The sequence below is a fragment of the Hevea brasiliensis genome, chromosome 15 (genome assembly GCF_030052815.1).
Source record: "Hevea brasiliensis isolate MT/VB/25A 57/8 chromosome 15, ASM3005281v1, whole genome shotgun sequence".
In the NCBI taxonomy this organism is placed as follows: Eukaryota; Viridiplantae; Streptophyta; class Magnoliopsida; order Malpighiales; family Euphorbiaceae; genus Hevea; species Hevea brasiliensis.
In genome coordinates, this window is record NC_079507.1 from 64,083,319 (window position 1) to 64,103,127 (window position 19,809).

The 19,809-nt window shown below is 28.7% G+C and overlaps 1 protein-coding gene and 1 long non-coding RNA gene across 2 annotated transcripts; one reads left to right on the top strand and one right to left on the bottom strand.

Annotated features, from left to right (window-relative positions):
• The first annotated feature begins 396 nt into the window (after positions 1-396).
• Positions 397-2,558, top strand: LOC131174141 (uncharacterized). The gene is made up of 4 exons (XR_009144383.1): positions 397-595; positions 1,125-1,459; positions 1,637-1,718; positions 1,895-2,558. It is a non-coding gene; the product is annotated as an uncharacterized LOC131174141 (long non-coding RNA).
• A 6,857-nt stretch (positions 2,559-9,415) lies between these two features.
• LOC110670383 (protein LIGHT-DEPENDENT SHORT HYPOCOTYLS 7) lies at positions 9,416-11,648 on the bottom strand. Its single transcript, XM_021832422.2, has 2 exons — positions 10,969-11,648; positions 9,416-9,759 (listed from the first exon to the last, which is right to left on the bottom strand). Exon 1 carries the CDS (start codon positions 11,544-11,546, stop codon positions 11,007-11,009), a length of 540 nt encoding a protein of 179 aa, XP_021688114.1. The 5' UTR covers positions 11,547-11,648; the 3' UTR covers positions 9,416-9,759; positions 10,969-11,006.
• Positions 11,649-19,809: the final 8,161 nt, after the last annotated feature.

Genomic DNA, 19,809 nt, shown 5'->3' on the forward strand with positions numbered 1-19,809 from the left:
AAGACTTAATAATAAAAATGAAGACTCTTAAAGACATCTGGACAGATTTTCCAGCAAAGTTGGAAATCACAAAATTACTCCTGAGACATAGAAGTTGTAAATTATTAGATCAGCAGCAAACTTATTTGAACAAGCATAACTTTATGGCTTTTGAAGGACTAAGAGATACTGTATAGTATTGTTCTATGAAATCTGGACCCTGATTCTAAGCTTCTTGAGTCTTTGAATTTGAATTTTCTTGAGTTCCTCATCTGCATGCATGAATGTCATAGTCAACTTCTAAGGACTGCCCTGTCTTTTGATTTTGACAGAAATGTCATATGCTTTGAACTCCTTATAAGTGTACAAAACACTGGATATGGAATTGCATTTTCTGCTTTATTAGTTTGCTGATATTCCGTATGGTAAGGAGTCATTGCCCTGAAACACCACTTGTTCTCTAAATTAATGGAAATGGTGGCTCGTTGAGCATATGAAAGGAACTGGAGTTGATGTGATTGTGCTAGACTGGACAGTGGATATGGCAGATGGAAGGAAGTGTTTGCAACTTTGCGTAGTATCACCCCTTCCTGTGCTTGTCTGTTGAAATACATTGGTATGTGAAATAAATTAGAATTTTCTGATCTTACTACTTATCCCACCATATTCAGTACTGTTGACATAAGAATATTTGAATTTCAGTATATGTGAGCCAAGGCTTGCTTGTTTATAGGAATGAAGGCCTTTATTCAAATTCAGTTTGTTGAAGGTCTTTCTGAATTGAAAATCCTTTGTTACATCTACTTCTCTTGGAAAATGTCAATTGCTTGAATTAGTTTTTGTATTAGTGGCTATATACCTGGTATAACAAGAACAAAGTGATTGATAATCTCCAACATGAGTTTAATGTGTTTGATTGAGCTACTACCAAACTATATTGGGTATATTTGATAGTGCACCAAGTTCTTTTCTAGGATTGGTATATGGCTTGAGGGAAAAGCATGCTAAAACAGGATACCATTTGTGTTGATAAATCTCTATGGCTCATGGATCTTGCAGTTATAATTCTGATTTAAAAACAAAAAAAAAATTGAATTTCCATAATTCTAAATCTGATGGAATCATATGTTGTTTTCCTTTTCCAGAGTTGTGAGATGTGCTAGGCCAAGGGGACACATTCCTAATCTTGGACATAGTTGGGACTCCTGAAGAAGCTGTTGCTCATTTCTTTGAAGTTGCAAGAACTCTTCAGGATCATGCAGCAGAACGAATTGGCAGTTTGAGGAGTCATGTCAACAATTTTTTTTTTAAGAAAATGGGTGTTGAATGTGAGTTGATGCCTCGTTCATTTTTGTGACTGATTGAAGTTCATTCGAAGCCGCACAATTTTTGAGGCACTGACTGGAGCTTTGAGGTTCTGTGCCTGCATGTGCTTTGGGAGATATTCTTGCAAGTGAGATGAGAGCTTGCCATTATATTGGTTAGTGATGTCAACTTCCTTTCAATATTGCTGAGGCATCCTCTGGGATATCATGACCCAGGATTGTCTTTGCTAGCAGGGTTTCAAGTAGGATGATCTGGATATGGTCCTACCCTTGAGCATCTCTAATCCAGTCTTCAACATTTCTAATAGTAACTTCTTTTTATTGATTTTCAGATTACCAAGGTAAGGCAAAAATATTCAAGTCTCTACAGATGATGGGCTAGAAGCTCTACAATATTAAGTTTCAAAGCAAATGGTGGACTGTCTACCTTCTTTCTTAGAAGTTTGGGTCATGTATTTGTTATTATTCATTAAAGGAGTGGATTCTCGAAACATTTGAGCTAATAAATCATACTTTAGTGGGGACAATGTTTCCTTAACATGGACAAAGGGTGAACGTCACACTAATATTCCTTTTTTTCCTCTTTACAGATCAAAAGTATTGTTGACTAATGGGCATTCATCAATCTTCTCCTGATGGCGCCATCTCCATCGGCATCACCATTAGGCAAAAACTGGCCATATATACAGCGTATGCTATCAAGTCTGTCACCACCGCCACACAAGACAAAGATAGTGGTGGTCATTTTTAGATTTCATGTCAAAGTTACCCACTTTTAGGTTGGCACTTACTTTTCAAATTTTCTTTTTGATGAATTTTCTTATAGGTTCTGAATTTTAGTTGGGTTTCAACTGAACGCTTCAAACTATTTGAGCTCCTGATCTTGTCGAGATAATGTACATAAATAATGACCTAATAATTGCAGTTTGTTTGCTCTTTGTACTGAATGAGCTGGCCTTGCAGCTAATGACGGTTTTCGGTATCTCAAGATGGCATAGCATAGCATCCAATGTTGCGTCCAGAAAGAGCAAGACACAGGAAAGCTAGGAAAAGATGGTTTTCATCAACCTGCTGCATATGACCTCTCTAAAGGAGCACAAGGGAAATAATTTATCCGGATCCTAGGAAAAGATGTCCTTAAATTCTGAATACTTTGTCTCTTAATTTTCAAATTTGGCCATCCTGTTTGAGCTGTCTGTAAAGCTACAATACAGTGAAAAGTGCTATTGTTAGTAAAGCATATGTTTAAAGCAAGGGGATGGAAAACAAGTATTTCCTGTTAAATAACCTAACTTTAGATGGATGACTGTTGAGCCAGTGATATTGAGACAGACAAATGCAACATGGGTGTGAGTATCAGATTCAGGTATTGAAGTTTGAAGAAAGGATTATTACGCTTATGGTTCAGAGAATAGAGAAACAATCTTAAAATGCATTTTCAGCTGAACAATGCGGAAAATTGATTTAAACTTGCGCACCCTTTTTTTTTAGTTCATATTTCTATAGATTGGATAGGAACAAGGGACTTTGTCTGCCTGTTTTTCCAAAGGGATGATTGATTGCTGCTGCTTTTTATCAGTTGGGCATGGGTTACGCCATGGGATGTTAGGATATATTATTATTTTATAATGTCAATCATCTAATAATTATTATTATTTGGTGGATAGAAGGATTCAAATTCAACACACTACTTAATTGGCCAAAATTTATTGCAAATATATATTGTAAAAATTACAGCCGCATAAATTAAAGAAAATATAAAATATTTAAAATATTTTAATATAAATATATTTCACAACAAATTTACCATGTAAAAAAAAAAAATTACAAATATTAATTATTTTTCCAATCCTCCCCACACTCATAAATCACTTACAAACACAACACGTTGCACGGCACCCTTCTACTTACACGAGCCAAGCCCGTGTATATCACTGCACATTACAATTTTCGGTGGGCCTTGTGCATGGTGCCAACTAATTCCTCTCACTGCTGCCCACAAAGCTTCTGCTCTCGACAACAAATATGGTTATATGGCCACTCTCTTCTTCACTTTATAGCCAACTGATGGACTAAGAGAGCAAGTCCAATTTTGGACTAATTTCATATTCCTAAACTAATTAGGTTTTGACTGAATTCAAGGCAAAACTTCCCCTTTTTTCATTATTATAACTTATTAATATAAATTTATCTTCCTTTTAAATTATACTTTCTAATTATTCTTCAATTCTTAATTCAATTTGAACTTGCATTTCTGACATTATATAACATTTCAATTTTTGAATGATATATTAATTAATTAATATATCTTGTCTTTTATATCCGAAATAAAATTTTTAATTAAAAGAACAAACTTTTTCTTATAGGCTCAATCCACAACTTGATGAGGAGCATATATATTTACTTGTTAACCAACCATAAACACATTTCCATGCTGATTATTCAACCGTTCTTAAATTGAGTGAGATATGATCTCTCATCAATTTGATTTCAAACTATATATCTTATTTAATATTATCATATCAACAAAAATTGGAGAATTATCTCTGGCATTTCTGCTCCCTTCTTCGTTCACGATGATGTAGAAATGTAGAATCTGGCAAACGTGTAGCTCAGCTCAGGCTAGTGACATATTGGTCATCCAATCCTTAATTCCTGCTCTTTTTTTTTTTAATAAAATTTTTATTTATATATTACCTCGTGGGTATGTATTCTCAGTGGTATCTAGAGAAAGAAATTTTTCGTATTAATATATATTAAATTATATAATATACTTGATACAATAAAAAATAATATATTTACCATTACCAGTTAAGTTTTAAATTTAAAAAGAAGAGATTCACATATTTTCTGCAAACTTTGAGTCTTAAATTTGAAAGGATGGACTACCTGACTCTAAGTCTGTAGTGTAAACTTTTAGTATGCCTACCGCAAGGGTTTCAACTTGTCTACTTGAGTAGGTAACATGCATGCAAGACTACGTACACACAACTAGCTAGAAGTAGAAATAATCGGTTCCTCTGTCTCTGTGTACGACTTTATGGTCTCATCTTTTTACACTCAATTAATAAAAAATTTTTATTTATGAAATGACAAAGAATAGAATACAAATAGAATAATTATTCATATGAATAATTATTTTTAGATTTAGCTCTAACTTGGGATCATTGAGATGGCAACATATTCAATTGACTGCGCCAGAAATCTAAACTCTCTAGAGAAAGGGGGCTAGGCTAAATTAAAAAGGTTTCGAATATTGAGTGATTTTTCAAAATAAGGTATCCCATTCTACTATATAATAAAATATAAAATTAATTATGACAAAGAAAGAGAACACCATTATTGAAACATTATCATTCATCAAAATAATAATATAATGTTATTCATCTAATCATTTTTTATCACCTATTCATCTAATCACTCATCTTAATTATGTTTATCTTATAATTATAATAAATTAAAAAATAAATAGTAATAATAATAATAATAATTAAAAAAAGAGGGGACTATATAGCATATAATGAGAACACTGAACAAGAAAAAAAAATAGTTTTTATTTATTTTTTAAAAAATAATTTATATATAAAAAATATTTTATATAAAAACTATTTTCTAAAAAATATTTTCATAAAAATATTTTTTATTATTTAATTGTAATATTAAACTAATAATATGTATTTATATCATGTATATATAAATATTTTCACATTTTAATAAAATTGTCAAAATTTATAAAATGATCTTCTATTTTGAAAGAAAAAGTAAATTATTTTTCTTAAAAATAATTTAATTTTTTTTACTATAAAAATATTTTTTATTGACTTATTTTCTAAATACTTAAATGATAAAAAATATAAAAAAAAAATTTCAAAATAAACAAAGTCTTAATCAAAACTTTTTTTTATCAGAAAAAGGAATTTTTATTCAACAAACAGAAGTTACAAACCTATCATCAGATAACAAGGAAGTTAATGTATGAGAAGGATTCACAACCCATCCTGGAACAAGATTTTTCAATCTACCACTAACAGCAATTCAATTGGCACAACAATTAGCTAACCTAGGACAATTAGCCATAGTCAGAACTTAGGAGAAGCTTGGATGGTCTTTTGCATAATTTTCGGGCACTAGGGGTGTAAATGAGTCAAGCAGTTTGTAAGCTGCTTGAGATTTGACTCAATAAAAATCTGCTCCCTTCGGTTCATTTAAAAAATAAGTCAAGTTCGAGTTTAATTTTTAGACTCGTTATATAAATAAAGCGAGCTTAAATTTTATAGTGTTTAACTCATTAAAGCTCTTGTTTGCAAACTTACGAGTTGACTCTAGAGTAGACTTATTAAATAGACTCGTGAATAGGTACGTTTCTAAAAATATTTAAATATATTAGTTATTATATTTCATTATATTATAAATATTTACTATTTCATTTATAAATATTCTAAAATTTAAAGTTATAATATAATCAATATATAATGTATAAAATATATTTATTAAATATAGTTATTGAAAGTTTAATTTTTTTATGAAAATTAAGTTATTTTTTTATATAAGTTTTATATGAGAGTTAATCAAAATTATGTAGTTTAAATTTTATACCTTTTAACCTAAAACTCTCTACAAATGAGTCGAGCTATTCGCTGCACAATAATCAATTTGATAAAAAGTTTGGTTTAATTCGGTTCATTTAGAACTCGTTTTCTAAACAAGCCAAACTTGAGCTTATGATATTGAGCTCGAACTCAATTCAAGTTAAGCTCAAACTCAACTCGATTTTAAAAATATTTTGACGAGCTAAATTTGAACTCTTTAAAAATCAACTTGACTCGGTTCATTTACACTTTTTTTCTTTCAAAGTGGGGATGGATTTTTTTTTTTCATTTTAATTAATTTAGGATTTATGAAACGTGGATTTGCCATTCTATGCCATGGCCGACACTAACTTTTTCTTATTTCTTTTATATAAGAAATTTCTTATGTACCAAAATTTGCCTCTTGTATTACGTTTATATATATATATATATATATATATATATATATATATATATATATATATATATATATATATATATATCAGTCAATCATTACTCTAGTAGCACAATTAATAATCCATCACTTATCTCTTTGTCGAATTATATTATTATTAAAACCATTTAGTGGATTTATATTAAATTACCAAATCAAATAATTTTATGCTATGTTTGGATATCAATATTTACTATTAAAGAATAATTTAAATTTAATTTTAATATAAATTGTTGATAAATTATAGATTTTAAGTATAATCATTTTATTTGTTAAAAATTTTTAGAATAAATTTGAAATAAAATCATTTTATAAACTATTTTAAATTCAAATGTTGTTCACATTTATAAGTCTAATATATATTATAATTCTAATAATTAATTAAATAAAACATATACTTTCACTAAATTTAAATCTATATTTTAAATTTTTCCATCCAAACATAAGGTTAGTTAATTCTATTAATTTTTACTAAATTTTAGAAATTTAAACCCAATTCAATAGGTACAATAATTTGTTGGTCAAATAGAAAAGTGAAATAATTTGAGAAATGAATAGAGTTAATTAATTATAGTAATTTTGTTAGATTAATTTAATTTTTAATAAATTTATTGATTTTTATTTAATTATTAAACATAATTAATTAATTTTATTAATTTATTTTGAATTTTTTAACTGAATAAACCAAATTGAGGGATCACTAGCTAACACTAACATAGGTGGTGGTGAATGTGATAAAATATGAAGTATTATAATTTTTGCTAAAAATTCGTAAAGGAAAACTGCTCATAATAATATTTCTGGTGAAATAGTGACAACAGTAAAAAAAAATACATAAAATTCTGTTAAAATATAGTTTAATGGGCGTGTGCATACACCCTACTTAGAATTTGCATGTTAAGTAAAAAAATTTGGAAGAAGTAAAAACCAATTGAGAATGCACATCCAGAGGAAAAACAATTTTTTTTTATATATAATTTATAAGAGTTATGTAATAACTTTAAAAAAAAAGGAAAAAGAGGGCATCCCTTAATGTCAAATAAGTGTCTTACTACTGCTATGAAATATTTCAATAGTTGAAAGATTTGATTGAAAACTCATTAAAATAAAAGTAAAGTTAAAGAAAGCTTATATGTTCCTATGCCTTCTATATTGTCTGGTGACTGGATTCCATGATTATAAGATAATGGTCCTATTCATATATTCCCTTTCATTTTTATTTTAATTTATTAAACATTTGAACCATTGTTTATGAAAATCAAGTCTAATTCAATAAATAAATTAACAATTATCTAATACTATTTCACTCTAGATGTACACCTTAGATATAGTTTTGCACATTTGCATATATATGTCATTAATAATTGCCAATTTATCTAGATTAAATTTAATTATTTAATGACTGTATTAGGGCTCGATGGATGAATTTAATAAATATTTTCTTAATTTTTTTTTTGTTGTTTTGCTCTACATTATTAGGTGTTCGAAATATTATTTGTTTATAGGATAACTGTAACTACCAACTAGATTATATATGCTAAACAAGAATATAAAATGATGAACTTGTTTAAGGTAAAGAATGAATATTTAATTTTTATAATGGCTTATGGACATATGGAACATCATTTTGTACTTAATTTGAAATAATACTTACCTTGAATTATGATGTTGCATTATGTACACTTAGCTTGTTGGAGACTTAATTGGAGTTGTGTGAAGTTTAGCAGGTTTCTTTCTTTTTTAATATGGAGGATTGAGAAAATAAAATAAAATAAAATAAAGATACATATGTAGAGATTTTAGGTTATTATATATCTTTGTCTTTGCTTTGTGTTTGTGTATGCATTTCAAAAGTTTTGATTGATGAAACAAAACACCGGAAAATCAAGGAGGGTATTAAACAAGTGCAGACAAGAGAGATCAAGAAAAGCATGGGGGATGTTTTGATAAGATAACTCAAGCAATTAAGAGAGATATTTAATACATTTTGATAAGTTAATTAATTTAATTAGGTACTTATTGTCCAAGATCCAACAAAGAGAGGACATTTGCACTAGACAATTCAACAAGCATCTTACATCTTTACAGAATTTTGTCCCTAGAAGATCAATAGCTCCTACAAATTACGAGACAGTAATGGATGAAATTATGGATATGCTAGCTTTTTAGTTTCACCTACATCTATATATGATCAGCTTGATGTGTGTAGAACTTTGGAAACATAAAAGAAAGGAGGATGAAAGATAGATTATGATCAAATAAATCTACCTATAACAAACTCAAATGTCAAACAGGCTTAGTCTATTTCCGCCTAAAAATTGTAGAAATGGTAATAAAGAGTTTAAATTTTTTTTTCTTTTACAAATAATTCCAACTGGAATTCGAACTTGAGGCTTTATAGTTTTGAAAACAACTCTAGTGCTATTAAGTTAAAACTATTTGATTTAATAAAGAGTTTAATACTCAGACGTTGAAGTTGCAAAAAGGGAGAGAAAATTATAATCAATTTAATTATTTTAATATTCATGATAATTAAATAAATGGATAATAGAGATTCTAGGCATATAACCTCTAGCTATGATTCTGTAGTGATCTAAAAATGGCAAAATTAGTTCACCTAAGACCTGAATAATTCCAAAAAATATTAATTGACTATATAGGTTTGAAAGGAACCCATAAACAAGAATATCAAAATATGTAGAAAAAAGAAAAAGATTTGAAGGGACAATATATATGTTAATCAAAGGAAATTGATTAATGCAATTTTACTGATGATAGAAGTATCCAGAACGGAATCCAATGATGTATCATAAAAAACAAAGCACATTATCAAGATGATGTGGGGGCATTGCATTATATATAGGTGGGGGATGCTATTAGGACTAGTTTTCAAGGGGAAATAAATGGCTAATTAACATTTCCTAATTGCTCTCCTTTTGCTTCTATTCAAATGACCCACAGATACATACATACACACACATATATATATATATATATATATATATATATATATATATATATATATATATATATATATATATGCTATATTGATCTACTAGTGATCATCAAAGGCAAAAAAAAGAAATCAATTGAGAAAATTGAAACTAGGACATATATAGTTTCGCATCGATCGATCAATAATACATATATTCGAATAATTATAGTACATGATGATGATGATAACAAACTTGATTATGTTTGATAAGATAGTAACTAAATTAAATGGACAGAGGAGGAGAAAAATTTTACTTACCCCATTTCAACTCCTGGTTTTATCTTGACCGACTTGATGCATTTTTCTCATTTTTAGCTACAGATTACAGTGCTTCAGCCATTAGCAAAGACCAACAACTAGCTACTCAATCCACAGGGAACAGTAGATGGAGCTCCAAAATGGTAACGGTGAATGCACGACTTTTGAAAATTTGAGGGCCTGCAATGGAAGAACATTATAGATTTAAATTAATGGTATACGCACAAGATAAGGCATAATTTGGCCACAGGCAAAGCAAAAGCAAGCACTTAGATTAAAGAAATATATCTTGCATCTCATTGGAAGGATATATTTGAAAATGCAATTATTAACTTGTATATACATATGAAGTTGAAGTTTTAATTATTTGATCAATAATTGGGAGAATTTCTACAAACTCCCCTAGCTATAAGCATAGAATGTCCAGTTATGATTTCTCTCTAAGCAGACAACAAAGACAAGCAGCTGGTCCGGTGAAAAGGCCGATTACGTATAGCATTGCCAAAGAAAGGGACATTATGGCATATGATAGGAAATTTAAATAAAAATTATGAAGAGAGACAAAAAAATATTACAAAGAAGATGCAGACAAAGCAGCAAGAAAACATTTTTTTATTTTCGTGGACAGATCTTGACACAGCTAATGTTATTAGCAACATCAAACAAGCACCCCAGTATGCATAACTTGGCTGATCCTACCTGGCTATTGTTCTGTGCTCCTCATCAATCAGGATAGTTTTCTCAAAGATCCTGACAGGGATATATATATATATAATACCAATTTTTATATATGCTCAGATGTATTGAGTCCATAATTAATGGCAGGCATAAGATAGTGCAGAATCCCAAAAGAGCTTGGAATGTGATCTTGCATGAGAGGAAGAGAAGGAAGTGGTTTGGTAATTAATTGGAGAGGAGAAGAGAGAGAGAGAGAGAGAGAGCGGGAGGGTCTTTACACTATAATATATCGTAGCATCTAATTGTTGTTAAAAGATGGTTAGAGGTAAAGTGGCTAACTAGCAGCTACTGTTATATATCATGTACCTTTTCTATCTTTCTTGAAATACCCACTTTGCAAATTAGGGTTTCTAAGCACCAGGACTAGCTAGGGTTTAAAATGAAAGGAAAGAAATAGGGCAATGAAATGAAATTAATGCATTGAGTTTCTCTCAACTACACTACACAGTCCAAAAGGGAAAAAGGGAAATTAATAGCTCCCCTTTTCTTCCACCTTATAAATTTTCTTGCTCCAGGGAAATTGAACTGAATAAAAAAAAATTACCATACTTATTAATTACTTTCTAATTAGATCGGTTAGTTAGTTTCCATGCATATTGATGAGTAGATCGACGGTCTACATAGAGAAATTAACTAAATTAAATTAACTACCATAATGTTTTTCCAGGGACCACAGGAATCAATCAAGATTACTGCATGGGAAAACTTGAGCTCTGATCATCACTAGCTTTCATCGGATTCCTCTTCTTCTTTTTCTTCTTATAAGGGATCCCTCTTGCCTTCGCTTGTGAGTCCCTGACTTCTCGCAGATACACTCGAATAGCACCACTTGCAAAAGGGTTCGTCTCCGGCAAGCCACCATTTTCTTCATAAGCAGCCCTCAGCCGGCCGATGAGGGCGTCGAGGCTACCCCAAGCTTGCTTGAGAGGGCAAGTACAAGGACCTGGTGGCTCTGGCTGGCCAAAAAAAACACACCCTTGTAAGTGCACCTTGGTCTTGCCAAATTGATCCAGATAGCGAAGAAAGTCAAGCACATGGTTGGCGTTGCATTGAGATAGTGCAACTGGTGGCCTCTGGTTCCTCAAGTACTGGCCGAAAGTGTTCCAATCTCGGCGTTTCTGCGACTCGTACCTGCTCAACGGAGGTGGGTTCTGTTGATCAGTAGCATTACCACCGCCACCTGATCTTGATGAGCCTTCCGCTATATCTTTCCCTTTGCTGCTTGACATCACCAGAAACAGCCAGTTTCCCGCAGCTTAGCTTTTCTTTGATTTTTTTTTTTTTTAAGCTAAGAAAAGAAAAGAATAATTTTTTAGACCGGAGAAGAGAAGACGAAAGAAATATTGCTGAACAGAAAAAAAAAATAAAAAAAATAAAAAATAAATAAAAATCACATCATCTGGGGCTAGTGAGGAGACATGCTATGGGTCCTGTGAAAGTGCTTTAGCTTCTCTTTTTCTTGCTATCACATTATTTTTCTTCCTTTAATGGTCCTATTAGCAATAGCTAATACTTTTTTCCCATATATCTATTATTGTGTTTCCATCAACTGAGCAATCATTATCGAGTACATTAGCCTAATTGAACACCATGGTTAATTACTAGCTAGCTAGCTAGTAGCTAGCCAGTTGCCAGTTAGATTTAACCCAAGTTAGGCATTTGGTTTGGACGTTTTTACTTTATTTAGAAACCAAAATCGATGGTTCATGGGTTACCTAACCCATCCTATATCATCTTTTAGGAAGTGTGGTGATACATCTCATTCACATATCATCTCCATCTCATTTACTAAATCTTTTCCTTTAAACTTGATTATCAATATTCTAATTTTTTTTTATTTTACCAATCAAAATCTTTTAAATTAGTCTATTAAACTTAGTTAGTGAAGTTTCATATTCATATTTTTCTTGTTTATTAATTTTGTAGAGTCTTTCTCTTTATGACTCTTCTCTTATGGCCCATTTGGCTAACTCTCTATTTGAACAAAAAAAATATTTTAAATTAAGTTTTATTAGCATATCAAAACAAACAAAACTAACATGGTGATACAACAGATCTTCACTTTCCCTCTTATGATTTATATGGAACAAATAAAAATTAAGGAAAGAAAATAAAATATGAAATAAAGTTTAAAAATAGATTATAAAAATTATCAGTTTTATTTAACATTTTAAATGAAAATTTTCAAAATATGTATGCATATCCCTTATGTTCTTATAAAAGTTACCCATTTTTTTCTTCTATATATATACTTAAAAAATATATATATTTTTCTAGTAAAATCAAAGAATAATATTTATTTATTTATTAAAAAATAAAAACTTTGTGATCAAGTCATACTTGTCACACTAAGCAAGCGGATGCTTGCCGCCCACCCTTCACTTCAGTGCAATTCATGAGTCCACATGTGCATGTGTCTGCATCGCTTTATATTTTTAAATTTTTCTTACTATAATTAATATTTTTTATCCTTTTGAATTCCATATTATTCTTCTTGTATAATTAATTAAAGATTACACATAAAATTTATAATATATATCACGAAAATTTATTAAGTATATTTAATATATATATTATTTCTCATAATTACGTATAATTTATTTTTTATATTATAAAAAAACTCACTTTTATTTAAGTCGGATCACATCACATTTTATGTTCCATCAAATTTACCATTTTAATCAAACTCATTTATATATTAAACATCCATCCGAAAATCGACAAAGCTTCGAAATCTAAAATTTTTGTAATTATATTATATTTTTAATTACTTTAATAATTCTTTTTCAATTTTAAAAATTATTTATAAATTTATTTAATAATTAAAATTAAAATTGAGGATGTTTATGCATAATAACTGATTAAAAAGAAATTATTTTTTTAATTTGAGCTCATATATAATTATAATTAAAATATTATTTTTTAAAAAAATTATAAATTCAATCCATCTGACTTAATTTAATAGTTAAAAACATCTTATTTATTAAAAAAATTATAATTTCATATATATAAAATATTTCACAATTTAAAAAAAATTTTATCCCAATAAACTGCCATATAAAAACTTCTAACTTTAACTATTAAATAAATTTATAATTAATATTTAAAATTAAAAAGAATTAAACATAATTACAAAAATTATAGCATTAAGTAAATAATTTATAAGAAGGTTTCAATTTTAACTGAATGGACAACATAAAAATCACATTTAGAAAAAGGAGAACCAGCTTTCACTTCAAAAATAGTCATAAACAAGGAAAATGACCATTCTAGAAATCGTTCAAATTAGAGCTCCACAACTTTGAAAACTGATAACTCCAGTCTTACGGCTTTTTTTTTTATTAATTTTGAATAATTTTTAATATTAATTCTTTTAAAAAATTTTAAAATCTATCAATTTTAATTTTATTAGAATCGTGTTCAAATTTTAATTTTATTAGAATCGTATTCAAACTGTGAAATTCACAATTTTAAATAGAGTTTAATGAATTTTATAATATTTTTAAAAACATGTATGATTAAAACTTTAAATTTTTGGATTAAATTATTAATTATTAACCTGAAGATAATAGAGTGGACCTTAGCTACCCTCTTAAGATTTTAAATATATATTAATTGAAAACTTGTGAATGCTCAAATATTACTGTATTTATTCAGAATTGGAAGGCAATCGTGTGTCCCCTTTTGATTAAGCCTTTTTCTAATTGATAGAGACAGCCATGTAACGCTAACAATTTCTGAATATATGAGTCACTGCCATTACTAGCACCATCACTACTGCTGATAATGCTTATTGATATTAAAATCAATATCTAAATGTACTAGTGTTAGTGATGTTTTTGTTTTTCTTCTTCTGCTTTCCTCTTTTCTCTTTTCTTTTGGACTATTTATCACAACATGTTCACATACCATAGGATACATATTATATATATATATATTCTTTCAATATACTCAGATAATTCTTTCTAAAGTTAAAAAAAAATAATAAATCTTTCTTTATTATTTTTTTATATTAATTTATTGTTAAAGATATTTTCAAATTAATATTAGTGCATTAATTATCAATAAAATTAAACTGAATTGCAAATATATTAAAATTTGATATATTTATATAATTACTAACTAATAACATTGTAATTACTTATTTGGATAATTTCCTTATGGAAATCAATAAAATAAATTATTATTTTATTTTTAAAATGATAATATTTTAATATTTATTACTTATTGTATAAAATATAATTACTACAATATTGTAAGAAAATTGAAAATTGAAATTTTTGTTTCACTATGTAAATATTATAGATTATAATATTATCAATATAAAATGACAAAAATTATTAACAAATTGTAAATTTTATTAACAAATTAGGGAATCAATCAACAATATGGTACAATTATTTTTATATTATAATCGAGTTTACATAATTATAATAAAATTTGATTTAAATCCCTTATTTTAATGTTGTGTTCATATCATGTTATTGTGTCGTGTCGATATTGTCACCCCGTTCATGACATAACCAATAGAGATCTAAGGTCATGCATGCATCAAGGGAGTGACTAGTAGAATTACTTGTAGAATTTCTTCTCTCTCAAAGTTGCAGAGGGAGACTTTTCTTTCTCGTCTGCTTCTCTTGGCTTAATCGAGCCACTTATCTGGTTTTTGTTTGTTCTCCCTATCCAAAGTCGTCATTTTTTTGTCTCATCTTAATGTTCATGTGTTCTCTATTGCTGGCTTTGGGAGGAAATAGGATTTTATTTTATTGTGTTACTGTAGATCTAAAGTTACAAGAGAGAGCATTTCTTAGATATGTGGAGTGTCTATGACTTATTGGAGCAACACCTCCCGTTAATGTCGGCTGACCTTTGTCTTCTTGAAGGGTTCATACATGCTTGGAGATGGGTAACTCGAGGTTGTTGAGCAAATTTCAGTTGGTGACTATTGCCTTCCCCTCCCCCTCCAAGGCTAAAAGAGACTGAAAGGCCATGAGTGATACCCACCTCCCCCGATGATGGTGGTATGTTACTTTTGAGGTCCAACGTCGGACTGGGTTGATATCAAAGGCGGTGACTTTCGGTGAGCAGGCAGGCAGTTTTCCTGTGATACTAAGGAAGCTTCATGGTGTTGGCCTTCCAAATTGCTCTAGCTCTAGATGCCAAGAGCCAGTAGATTTAAATAGGTTTCTAGTGATTTAGTTGCTCAAATTTCTCAGGGTTTGATTTTTGAGTTGGGTCTGATTTTATAGTTTTAGTTGGTTTATGGGTTTAGGTTTCTTATATTTGCTAAGTTTGGGTTTTTACCATATTTTTAATCTTATTGAACTTCTTGCATCTTTGCCCATTAAGGCTTGTTAATACAATGCTGCAATTAAAAAAAGCTAATAATAGAGACCTAAGGTCCACATGGAACCCATTTCTGCATATTATAAATTTTTATTTTTTTAAAAAGGAAAATATAAATTTTGATGATTCTTTGAATTGTGTGATCAATCTGCTATGGGGTAATTGGCGAAGCACAAGAAGTTGTTTTCTTTGGTTAAGCTTCCATTCCGTACGCTAATGATAACTATTAAAATGACATATCAATTACATACCTTACGTATTTTTATTGATAAGAAATTTGTTGTTATCTCAATCTTTTCAAAGGTTATCTATTTCTAAAGGCTATAACTTTGTTATCCTAATAAATTGTACCCAAAAAAAAATAATAATATCTCTTGCTTTAGTATCTATATCCCATCATCATATAAAATATGAGGAGTTCAAAAGCTTAATAATCCCTTTTTTTAATATTTAACATGTTATTTTCATTAAAAAAACAAAAGATGAGGTAGAAACTAATAGAAAGATAGAGTACGAAAAAAGAGATAAATGTATAAATGGAGGAAAAAGAGACTAATTAATGAGGTGAAAATATAAAGATAATAGTATTTTAAGAATGATAAAGTGATTCATTATAATATTATAGAGATTTAATTGGATTAAATCTATTTAATTGAAACAAATTTCTTTATTTAAACATTTAATTAAAAAATTTACCAAATTAATGTCATTTCCCTTTTTTTTCTACTGAAAATTACTAATTCCAAAACCACCAAACTCTTTCTGTCTTTGTATTAAATCTCATGCCATAATCTCATTTTATTTTATAAAAATAATAAAAATATCCTTAAAAAATTTTATTTGGTTTATTTTTATCACCAAATGTAAGATCATTTTAATTTTATCTTATTTATTTTAAGTATTTTAATTAGTTGATTGGGACCTTATGACCTTTAGATATTGCATTTGACTAAGCATGAAATTTTTGGTATTTTTTAGATTAATTACCTCAAAATAAAATTTACTTACTCTTTCTTGTGGAATTAATTTTTAACATTTTTTAAACAATTTTGAAAAATAATAGTAGATTACAAATTAAATATATAAGGACCCCCACATTCTTAACTCTTCCTCCCACTCACTTTATGGCATATTCTCTCTAGATGAGTATTGATTTAAGCAAAGAGTTGCTCCCAAGTCTCATCAAGGCAAGTGTCTTGTCCCCCCACCTCCACATAAAAATTAGAATCTAGCTATATGCAAATTAAATGGGATGCTATCCTATTTTCCTTAGGTAAGACCCTTTTCTTTGTTTTTCTTTTCTTTTCTATGTATAATCACTCCCTACTTTCTGGCAAATTTGTATTGTATATAAGTGCTATATGGGTCAGAAGTGAAGCAATTATATTGGATTTTAGAGGGAAGCAACAAGGAAATTGAAGAAGTAATGGTTTCCCTTGGTGAAGCAACACCAACCATGGCAATCTTTACAATATATTGTCAAAAATCTACTTAGAAAAAAGCAGATTTGTTGGTCACAGTTGTGTGTGGTCCCTAATCCAAAGACTACCCATATCAATAATTGAAAGAAAAATCATGACATCTAACCAACTATTGCTCATCTTATGCATAATTAACCTAAATGAAACTTTTGGTGTAAAGTTTTTATTTTTAAAACAATATTTATCATTAAAAAATGCATCAACACTATGATTACTGATAAATTTATTCTTTTCTTGCTAGTGAGAGATTAAATTATTCAGGTACTCCTAGGATATAAAAGAAAGCTAAATCCAACCAAATCGAGGAAAGATTTGAGATTGGTTTAAATTTTATATTAAATTCCACACTAAAATTTGATGCACTAAATTATTGGGATTATTAAATTTCACTAGTCATATCATGTTCTTGACTTGAAGAAAATTCTGTCTTGCACAAGGCTATGCATGCCATATTTCTAACACGTGTCTAATGTTGATTGGTGTGGTTGTAAGTTGTTAAACAATTGAAGAGGGAGCAGAGAAGAAGAATTACCAGCAACAAAATCTATGGTTAAGGATCGTTTGCTTTGATGCCATTGATGCAACTTGAGAAAAAATTAGTAAGAAGAATTACAAAAGAGAAGAAGAAGAGAAAGAAGATTAAAGAATGAGAGACTGGAGAAGGAGAATAGTTATTATTCAATCACAACACACAATTTCTTTTATAGAGCCTACAATCTGTTCTGCGCCCTCTCTAACTGTTTAACGGCTTACAACCACACCAATTAACATTAGATACATATCAATTTCTTAAATTCAATCGATGTATAGCTATATTTACTTTCTAAGATATTTATTTTTAGTAATTGTTTATAATATAAAAAATTAATTAAATTTATTTATTTTATGTCTGAAATGCATAAAAAAAAAATATTGGCTGAATAACAAGAAAAGTCTTAAACTTTGATTTTAAAAAAAAAATGTTTTGGATTGCATGCATATATCTAGCTAGGGTTTTTCATAGTTGAAATTGATATCCTAAAGGGATGTTCTAAATCACAATAAAAATCAAATAAAATTGCAGATTTGAGCAATTACTCTTAAGCAACTGGTTACTCGAATTTTCAATTATAATAATTATTAGTCTCACTTCAGGCAAAGCCCAGTAGCCCAAAGACAAACTTAACTTGGCCCAATCAAGAAGATTTTGGGTTTTTATGTGAAACCCAATTACGAGAAATTATTCAGTATTTCAATAACTCGTACATCATTTCTCATATGTTAGACTTACTGTTTATATTTTAAAAAAAAATTATACATCTATGAATATAAGATACATTATTTTTTAAAAGGATTACTAATAAATTTAACTGTTTTTTTATCAAATTATGTTAAATATGCTGATTTGATCAATTTCTCTATGCTTTGCTCTTTAATTAAAGAAAAATATAAATTTTTTATAAACTTTTAATTGTTAATATTTCAAATAGAATCACATATAATCCTTGAAATTTAAAATTTTAAATATAAATTAGTTTCTAATTTTAATTTGAAATATTTTATTTTATTAAAAAAATTCAGATTTTTCTTTACTTGTTATGTAAAGTGAAATTATTAATTTTAAGATGGTAAATTTGTGAAAATTAAGATTTTGATTTTTAATGTGAAATAGGCAATCCTTTATCGTGTGGTGGCATAATCATAAGCATGACGTCAACTTTCAAAATAATAATAATAATAATAATAATGGTACAGTACTATCCTTTTCATAGCCAGCTGCGCCCGAGGGCTGCTCAAAGTACACATCTACTGAAATTTTGAACTCTTCTTGAAAAAGAGGCTCCCTTGCATGCATGTTCCTACCTAAGGCAGGCGGAGAATGAATTTGCTGAAAGGCAATCTGATGTAATCCCGATTGAATTTGATATGAATGTTATTTTTTAAATTTAAATTTATTTTAAATTTAATTATATATTATTTAAATTTATACTAATAAAATTCGATTGAATTAAATATTCGAAAGTACTACTGCCTTTGTCAAAACTAGTTATGCCGCAATACTCCCATTCTTTCAAAGTCATCAAGATTGTCTAGTGATAGCCATTACACCTCGATCCTTCTTTAACATGAGTTAACTTTGGAGACACACAGAGAGAGAGAGAGAGAGAGAGAGAGAGAGGAATGAGGGGGAGTCTCCAAAAAGGGGAGAGGGAGAGATAGAGGAGAGAAAGGGAGAGCAAAGAGAGAAGTGGAGGAGAGACAGAGAAAGAGGAGGGGATATGGATAGATTAAAATGGGGAGAGAGAGCAACAGAAATGTAAAAAGAGGGCGGGAGAAAAGGTGGATAATTTTTATAATTTACAATAATTTTAAGAGTAGTAATGTCTTTTTATATATCTCTGATAACTAATTTGAAAAGAAAAATTAACCGTATGAATTAAATTATTAATAATTCAAATCTTTATAATCAATTCATTAATTTTAATAAATTACCTAAATTAAATAATTTTTTTATCTATTTTTATCCGTTATTTTTTAGAAGTTATTTTATATATAATTATTTATTATTTTGAGAATATAAGACAATATTAATTATTATTTAAAATTTTATACTTATTGTCACAAATAAAACTGCAACACTTATATCTACTAAATCCAATAATTATTTATATAATTTTATAAAATT

Excerpts from the sequence above, each read along its gene's own strand:
- LOC110670383 (XM_021832422.2), bottom strand. The coding sequence starts at position 11,546 with ATGTCAAGCAGCAAAGGGAAAGATATAGCGGAAGGCTCATCAAGATCA.